Source organism: Andrographis paniculata, unplaced genomic scaffold, assembly GCF_009805555.1.
Source record: "Andrographis paniculata isolate CXL003 unplaced genomic scaffold, ASM980555v1 Contig87END, whole genome shotgun sequence".
Classification (NCBI taxonomy): Eukaryota; Viridiplantae; Streptophyta; class Magnoliopsida; order Lamiales; family Acanthaceae; genus Andrographis; species Andrographis paniculata.
This window is the reverse complement of record NW_026137625.1, coordinates 948,706-958,213: the sequence shown is the minus strand read 5'-3', so window position 1 is coordinate 958,213 and position 9,508 is coordinate 948,706. Positions and strand designations below refer to the sequence as shown.

The following is a 9,508-nucleotide window of genomic DNA, read 5'->3' as shown; positions in this document are numbered from 1 at the left end:
ATAATATTATTTAATTAAATATAATAAATACAATATAAAAAATAATATTAACTATAAAATTAAAATATAAATGTAAAATATAATTTACTTTATAAATAATAAAATAAAATCAAAAAAATAAAATAGATAAACTAAAATACAATTTTAAAATAATTTTTAATTAATTTTTAAATTCAAATAAAATTAAAAAATAAAAAGAAGTCACCTCTCGTATGAAAGGGCGCCCTCTCGTGCGAGAGGAATTTTGCCTCATCCTCTCGTCAAAGAGGGTGACAACTCCAAATTTGCAGAGTGGATTAGAAACTTCTATTTTTGCAGGATGGGTTGGAGATGGTCTTAGAAACAAAATAATAATTAAATCTCAGAACAAACCAAAGTTAACTGCATACCTTCTTAATACGTCATGCTGCATACACGGATTATTCTTTCTTCATATGCCCCGGCTTCTTGCAGAAGAAACATTTTGATTCCACTTGTTCTTAGGTCCCTTCTTTTTCTTGCCATGAGCATAAAGGGGTAGATGAACATTTTCAGATTTGTCTCTCTGCACTCTCTTTTCCTCTTGCACACAGTGAGATATAAGTTCATTAACGGATCATTTGTCTTTCTAGTATTATAATTCACTTTGAATTGTCCAGTGCAGAAAGTGAGATCAGAGCCAAGTGTACAAGCAAGTCTTCTGACAGCTCTAACTTTAGTGTCTTCAATTTTGATGCAATGTTAGACATTTACATAAGGTGTGTTTGTTTGGGGATTTGGATTTTGAATTGGGATTTGAATAGTAAAAATTTTGAATTTGAATAGTTGTATTATGTGATATAAATAGGTGTTGATGTGATGTTTTGAATGTAAAATTGATTTTTTATATAATATAAAAATGAAAAATAGGTGTTTGGTTTGATATTTTTTTTGGGAAAAAATGGGATGAATAGTGGAAATTAAATCCAATCCCCCGAACAAACACACCCTATAATGTACTCTGTTATGTTCCCTTTGCCTTTATACCGCATGGAGGCGAGTGTAGCCAAAAGACTACTCGCCTCCGTCTTTTCATTTCTGGCAAAGTATTTCTCAACGGCTTCATGGAAAGATTTAGTTGTTTTGCTCTCAGCAACAGAGCCCCGAAACGCATCCGGAATTGAGCGCTTCATGATCATCATGCACATTCGGTTCGACCGGTCCAATTTCTCAATTTTAGCCTCATTAGGCTCTGCCTCAGTAGTAATGGGTCGGTCGGATCGAAAGGTAAGATCCAAATCCATACAACCGAGGACAATTTCTACGGTTTCCTTTAAAATCTTAAAGTTTGTCCCAGTAAGCATTATGATGTTTTTAATTTGAACAGAAATATTGGGAGAAGTAGAAATGACCACTGTAAAGAGAACAATACAATTACTCACTAAACATTCATATGAACAAAATATGGGTAAAATAAATTGGGGACTCATTCCAAGACACTGATGTAAATTAAAAAGAAAATTTAATATTTTATTTATTTATAAATTGTAATTTTATATGTATATGTAGTATTTATAATAAATATATTATTTAAACGAGCATTCGCGAACAAAGCTCGAGCTCGTTCGTTAACTAAACGATCATGTTTATGTTGTTCAGCTCAGCTCGTTAACGTTCACGAATGAGCTTTAATCAAGCCGAATCGAGCCGAGTTCGCGAACGACTCGATTCGTTTAACAACTCTACTATTCGGGGATGCATTTGAATCGCACCAATGGCTTCAATGGATAACGCAGCAAAATAAGCGCTATAAGATCCTTATTAGCTGCAATTACAGAGGATTGGTTGCAGCGACGCCACCTGAAATGTAAATTCCTCGTTGTCCGACAGTATTATCGGCCCACCGGCGGCTTAATCCCTGCATATCTCACTCGCAGGAATTTTTTTGTACAGATAATTCATCTTCTTCCGAAATACCTTTCGATTAAATCTCTTCATTTGTTTTTTTTTTTTTTTTTCCCACAAGAGAGATCGAATCATTTTGAACATGGGTGTATTCCGTTGAACACGCCCGTGTTTGTATAAATACAATATTTATATTTTTGGATGGAAGAAACAAGGCCGTATTTGTTCAGGATCAGATGTTACAATGAAATACAATATTTGTTCAGTATCAGGTGTTTGTATAAATACAATATTTATATTTTTGGATGGAAGAAACAATGTCGTATTTGTTCAGGATCAGATGTTACATCAGCATATTTTATTTAAATTTTAACAATGAAATCAAAATTGATGATGGAATTTTTGTATACGACTAATTTTGATAATTATTTTTAAATATGATCAAAAATAAAAAAATTAATTTGATTGAGACCAATATTGATTTTTGCTAGGCCGTCGCAACCGCACCAAGTTCTTCACCATCTTCTTCTTCACCAAGTCTTTGCTTTCTTCCTTCTTTTTTCCGCCCTCCTACTTCTTCCCAATTGACGCCGCAGCTTCAACATGTTCTTTCTATATCTTGTTTTCTTCCCTAATTTTTTACATTCTTTCATCTTCTATCCTCCTCCTCCTTCACAGTCGCAATCTGGTTCCAAATAAAACTATAAATAAAAGCTGAACCGCCGGGTTTGTAGTTTGATAAATATACAAATTCGCAGTTTTGACGGTTCGGTTCAAAGTCCGGTTTAGGTTTAGGTAATGTGTTTGTTTGGGGGTTTGGATTTTGAATTGAGATTTGAATAGTAAAAATTTTGAATTGAGATTTGAATAGTAAAAATTTTGAATTTGAATAGTTATATGATGTGATATAAATAGGTGCTGACGATGTTTTGAATGTAAAATTAATTTTTAGTAAAAATTTTCAATTTGAATAGTTGTGATATAAATAAGTGCGATGTTTTTCTAATGTAAAATTAACTTTCAATATAATATAAAAAATGAAAAATAAATATTTAATTTGATATTTTTTGATAAAAAAATGAATGAACAATGAATTTAATCCAATCCCCAGACAAACACACCCTAAATCCTATTCTTCGGTTGCGAACCAGATGGGCAAGTCTGTATGAGAGCCTCACTTAAAAAAAAGAAATGTTAAATTGAGTAAATATTTATAAATGGGCCTTTTTACAAAAGCCCATAAATTTAGAATAGCTCGAATAGCAGTAGCAGTAGCAGTTTCTGCGTTTTTACTCCTCCCTCATTCTGCGTTTGAAATTGAGGAAGAAGGAGAACCCTCCTGTAAGCTCCCCAAATAAATCGTCCATGTCTTCCAACAACCCGTCGCAGCTTCTTCCATCAGGTTTCCTTTTACTATCTTATGTTAGCTTTTACGCCCCGCACCGTCAATTCGACAAACAGAATTTTCTAAAAAAATGCCATTAGGTTTTCCTGATACATTTTTTTTTTTCGCTTATGGTGGCTGGTGTTTTTTCGTCTTGCAGAGTTGATTGATCGCTGCATCGGGTCCAAAATATGGGTTATAATGAAGGGGGACAAGGAGCTTGTCGGCACACTCCGTGGATTTGATGTGTATGTGAATATGGTGTTGGAGGACGTTACTGAATAGTAAGTTTGTTACTGACTAGTAAGTTTGTTACTGAATGCGACTGCGTTTTATATTACTGTGCTTTTGGTTACATTAATCGGTTGGATTTATTGGTGTTTTGTATGATTCCTTAGTGCTGTCGATGAATGGTTAGTTATTGCGTTGATTTGATTTATTTTTTTATTTCTTAAGGCATTGCTGCCTCTGCTGCTGGCTTCACTTCCTCTTTTTAGATTAGGGTTTAGGGTTTTGGTGATGTGTTTGTTTAGAGTGTTAATTTGGTGGGGATTTAGGGACTTTTGTGGTTTCCTTTTTGTGTTTTTGTTTTTTTGTTTGTGGTGAAATAGTATTTCGAGGCCATGCTTTGTATGGAAACTTGATATGGTTTATTAGCAACGATGAGAGTGTTTAGTGAAAAAATAAAAAGCTCAAAAAATTCAAAGAGAATGGAGCTTTTCGAACACTTTGTTTATCGCCTACTCTAGATGTATTTTATACTACTAATGGTTAGCTACCGAAACCCCTTCTTTCGTTGTATATTTGGTGATTTGGAATGTATAGGGAATGGTAAAATTTTGAATTGCAAATCGGTATGGGATAAGATCTTTCAAATTAAAAAAAAAATTAAGTGTTGGATGAGAGACATGTTCTTTTGTGTTTTTATTTTTTTGTTTTTGTTTTTATGCTTTTAAGATGAAATAGTTGTTTTGTATGGAAAATGGGTGTTGGAACTTGGATGTGATTTTTGAGGGGAAAAAAAATGAATAGGAAGAAAGAAAAAACATCACAAGAGAATGAATATAAGGGGAGATAAGATTGCTGCTAAGTTTCTTTTAGGATGAATATATAAATATATATATCTATTGTTTGGTAGCATTTCTCTGTCTACCTTGTAAGAGAAAAAGGTGCATAATTTCTCCTAGATCGAGTATCAGGGTGTTGAGTTGCATTGCTTTTCACGCCTGGGGAATAGAAGTTCTTGATACGATTCTTTTGGAAATGGCCGAATGGTGGAAGAGATAGGAAAAGTTAATCCATATTATTTTTTGTTGAGTTCAAGCTCTTTGTATAATATAAAATACGTGATTGTATATTTATTTTGTGTGGATGTATTTTAAGGGTGTGTTTGTTTAGTGGTTTTTGTTTTGAGTTTTGATTTGATTAGTAAGATTTTGAATTTGAATAGTTATTTGATGTGACATATAATACAAATTGATGTGATGTTTGACGCTGAAATTGATATTTAGTGTAATATAAAAAATAAAAAATAGATATTTGATTTGATTTTTTGGGGAAGATTTTTGTAAATAGTAGAAATTAAATAAAGTCACCCAAACAAACACAATATAAGTTAATCTCTTTGTGGTTTCTAGCGTCTTGTGGATATAGATAGTCGCATGTCATTATGCTGTGATTCAACTGTAACTGAAATTAATAATCAGCCGCAATATTTTTTCGATTAGGTATGGATGAACTAGCATACTTTCTTGCTTTGGTTAATTCTATGCGACACTCTCATACTTGGAATTTGTTTGATATCATTGTTTTTTGCGAACTTACAAATATAAAGAAAGACAATTTAGTACTGTCGAATTTCATTTGGGCATTCACTGTTGCAATGATTATTGCATTGGACCGATTTGGCAATTTTGTGGACGGATGTAGTATATTTTTATAAGTAATTTTGATGGTTGTATAGTATAAAATTTGAAACCCAACTCCAAAAGAATAGAGCCTATTTCTTTCAAAAATTATGTTTTTAGTTAAGTTGAATCGTTTAGTTCTTTTTTACTTGTGCATTCTGAGGAACTTCGAATATATATTCTAACCTTCCGTTTCAGCGAGATAACTTCTGAAGGACGCCGGATTACAAAGCTTGATCAGATTTTGCTCAATGGGAACAATATAGCCATCGTAAGTGTGATACTTCCTTTTTCAAATTATCTTTCCCCGTCACATTTCCTTCAAATTTCTGAGCGCCATTTTTGTTCGATGCAGCTGGTCCCCGGTGGCTCGCCCGATCCGGAATGAGCTGAGCTGTTATGCCCTCCCTCCTGTCTTTGTCCGAGTCCCAAGCGCGATGCCTTTTGTTTTATCTTAATTTTCTAGGTTCGAATTTGTAAGTGAAACTTTGAAATTGTGTCCTATTATTACAGTAGCCTTCGAGTTCTAGTTCGAGTTCGAGATGTATGTATATTGTCGTGTAGCTTGGGCTTTGCTTCCATTGCTTCTTCGCCGTTCAAATTAAGGTTTCAAATTAATACTGGTTTCATTCACAAATATATTGCTTTTTCCGTTCCATTTTCCATGTACACATTGTTCGTCCACACCTTATATCATTTTTTTTTTTTAGAATAATTATATACCTTATTAATTATATAATATTAAAGTTTAATGTTTTTTATCCTAAGGGTATGATTGTTTGAGGAATTTTGTAAAAAATTTACTATTCATCCAAAAATTTTTCCATGAAAATATCACATCAAATACCTATTTTTTATTTTTATATTATTTTAAAATTCAACTTTACATTCAAAATATCAAATTAATATCTATTTATATCATATCAACTATTTTAATTCAAAATTTTTCCTATTCAAATTCCAACTTAAAATCCAAACTTCGAAACAAACACACCTTTAAAAAACCTCCAAACAAACACACCCTTAAGAAGTTTGTGACTAGCAGAATTCCAAAGGATTTTTTTTTTTGGTATGACGTTAAATTTGAAAGGTTTTGAGAACGGTTTGTTTGTTTGTTTGTGCACGTTCTTTATAAAAATTAATATTATATACTCTCTCTATCCCATTGAAATGTTGTCATTTTTTATTTTCGTCTGTCCTAAAGGTTACTATTTCCTAATTTAGTAATTGTACCACCTATCTAAACATAATAAATACTCTCCCAACTTATACTATATTACACAAATGTCATTATTTTTATATTACACAATACTAATAGAGATATTTTCGTCTTTTTCACTATAACTTATTATAATATTAATATTCAAAAATTTACGTACAAAAAGTAAACGATAACCTTACCGAGACGGAGGGAGTATATAATAATTATTTTTATAATTTATTATAAATTACATATTAAAATATTTTTTAAAATTATTTTATAGAACAAATAAACTCTGAATTTTGCCCATATTAATGAGATTTTACTTTGATAGTCACTAGATAATTTGAAAAACAAATTGAAATTTTTTATAATATTTAACATTTAAAAAAAATTCACTTAACTCCTATTTATATAAAATGTAGAAACAAACTCAAGGATTAAGCTTCTTTTAAAAGTTTGTATTTTGAAAATATTTTAAAATAATAAAAAACTGTCGCACGTGTCTAAAAGATTTTTTTTTTTTTTATATGATATCTAAAACAAATTGAATAAAGTTTTATAGGTTTTTTTTTTTTTTTTTTAAGTGTGGAACCCACCGTTGCTATCTAGGGTACCTCGGGCGGAGGCATCAAGGGACCCCGAGGGTCCGTCGCCCCCTCCCATCCGAAATAAAATTAAATTTTTTTTTTAAACATTTGCTCCCTCTCCAATTTCGTCAGCTGCTGCCTACATCTAATGGAGCTGAAGAAGAAAACTCTGCAAAAAAAAATACAAAATGAAAATAAAATAAAAGAAAAAATTAAAAAGTTTGTGTCAGTACCTTAAATCCTATTAATCTATCTCTATCCTCATCATTTATGGGTTTAAACAAAGAAATTATTTTTTAAATTCATATATCTATAAATAAAATTATTATATTATTATTTATAAAAAAATATATAATAAATATTGTTGTATTTAAGCAGACCCAGACAGACACTCATCTCCTCAATTCAATTTTTCTTCTATCACTTCGTCCTCCCTCCGGACTCCAGTTCTTCCTTCTCACATTTCTATTTTTTTCTTTTCTTGGCTATTTGGATAAAAAAAATCGGCATGAGGAAAATGACTGAATCTTGAAGGTACTGCGTATAAGTTATATTTGTATTTGTCTAAGAAAAAAAAATTCTATTTAGGTAATTTTATTTTATTTTAACCTAAATACACTATTTTTATTTTTTAACTCTAATTTTTTGTTTTGCAGTTTGTCTAATGCTACAATATTTGATATTTGTTTCAGACTTCTCATGTTTCTTGTTGGGTGCGATTTGTAAGTATATTTTTAGGATTTATATCTTTAAAAATTATATAATTTGTCTTTATTTGTTTAAATATGAATTTTATTTGTTATGCCTTTTTTTTTTTAAGGGCAAAATGAAAATATATTTTCTTCCAAAAAGTTCTAAATCAAAAGACGCTACTTCAAGTATTATCGAGTCAAATTCTAGTATTAATGTTAATGAGATTACAAAAAAACAGCGGACAAAATTAGATGAGGAGAATGATATTATTGGTGATCCTGGTATTCGAAAACCAATTGAAAGTAATCCCGTTGAAATCAAAGATGAATTGAGGCGACGATATTTGGTCAATGGACCTTGTCAACCATTAGGACATGATTTTCCACTAAGTCAATATGGTGAGGGTAAAAGAAAGTTTCGAGAGGCATGGTTCAAAAGTTTTGTCTGGTTAAAATATAGTGTGTCTAAAGATGCTGCCTTTTGTCTTTGGTGCTATTTGTTTGGTGAAGGCCACAAACATTGAGAGAATGCATTCACTAAAATTGGATTTAGAAATTGGAAAAAGACTATTCAAAAATTCAAGGAGCACGAGGGTGGTGGAAATAGTTCACATAATAATTATGCTAGAGCTAAATGCTTTGGATATAAAGATCAAAAGCATAATGTGGATTATGTGTTTATGCAAAAAAGTAGTGAAATGGAGATTGTTTATCGTACCCGGTTAACTGATGTTGTTGATATAATTAGATATCTTCTGGGACAAGGCTTAACTTTTCGTGGACATGACGAGTCATCACAATCCGTGCATCGAGGTAACTTTCTTGAACTCATCAGTTGGTATTGTGAGCGAAATGAAGAAGTAAAAGTGTAATTAATTCAAATGCTTCTGCCAACAAACAACTGACTTTTCCGGATATTCAAAAGCAAATTATCAATGCATGTGCTACAGAGGTGAAAAATGTGATTTTGAATGAAATTGGAGATAAATATTTCTCTCTTTCAATTGATGAGGCGCGAGATAGTTCGGTAAAGGAGCAAATGTCGATAATTCTGAGATTTGTGAATGATGATGGAGAAGTGATTGAACGATTTCTTGGTGTAGTATATGTTAGTGATACTTGTTCGCAATCTTTGAAAAATGCCATTGATGAGTTTTTTTTTTGCAAAGAATGGGTTGTCATTATCAAGACTAAGAGGTCAAGGCTACGATGGTGCATCTAATATGCGGGGTGAGTTCAATGGACTTAAAACACTTATTTTAAAGGAAAATGGGAATGCACACTATATCCATTGTTTTTTCTCACCAACTTCAATTAGTTGTTGTTGCTAGCGTGAGCAAAAATGGGTATGTCTTAAATTTCTTTGAGTACCTTTCTATGATTGTTAATGTTGCCGGAGCTTCATATAAAATGAGAAATAATTTGAGACAACAACAACATCAAACGTATATAGGAAGGTGGTGTTTTGACAGGAAAAGGAAAGAATCAAGAAATGGCCTTAGCTCGAGCTGGTGATACTCGTTGGTGTTCTCACTTCAAGACAATTCTTCGACTTTTTCAATTATGGGATGTGGTGAAAGAAGTGATTCAGACAGTATTTGAGGATGGTGATGATCCAAAGAGTCGATATGTTGCGATTAGTTTGATTGATAAGATGGAGAGCTTTGAATTTATATTCATTGGCCATTTGATGATGCGTTTATTAGGAATGACATGTTTTGTCACAAACTTTACAACAGAAGAATCAAAAAATATCTCTTGTTGTGCGCTTGATACAGTCATTGAAAGATGAATCGGGGGAATTTAGAAATAATGGTTGGGATGAGTTTTTGAAGGAAGTAACTGAATTTTGTTTTAAAAATGAGTTTTTG

At 31.8% G+C, this 9,508-nt stretch overlaps 2 protein-coding genes across 2 annotated transcripts; one reads left to right on the top strand and one right to left on the bottom strand.

Annotated features, from left to right (window-relative positions):
• Window positions 1-430: 430 nt before the first annotated feature.
• On the bottom strand, window positions 431-1,322 carry LOC127242567 (uncharacterized). The gene is made up of 2 exons (XM_051262148.1): window positions 998-1,322; window positions 431-561 (listed from the first exon to the last, which is right to left on the bottom strand). The coding sequence occupies exons 1-2, from the start codon at window positions 1,320-1,322 to the stop codon at window positions 431-433; spliced, it is 456 nt and encodes a 151-aa protein (XP_051118105.1).
• A 1,775-nt stretch (window positions 1,323-3,097) lies between these two features.
• LOC127242776 (sm-like protein LSM5) lies at window positions 3,098-5,812 on the top strand. The gene is made up of 4 exons (XM_051262469.1): window positions 3,098-3,265; window positions 3,408-3,531; window positions 5,353-5,425; window positions 5,510-5,812. Exons 1-4 carry the CDS (start codon window positions 3,229-3,231, stop codon window positions 5,540-5,542), a joined length of 267 nt encoding a protein of 88 aa, XP_051118426.1. The 5' UTR covers window positions 3,098-3,228; the 3' UTR covers window positions 5,543-5,812.
• Window positions 5,813-9,508: the final 3,696 nt, after the last annotated feature.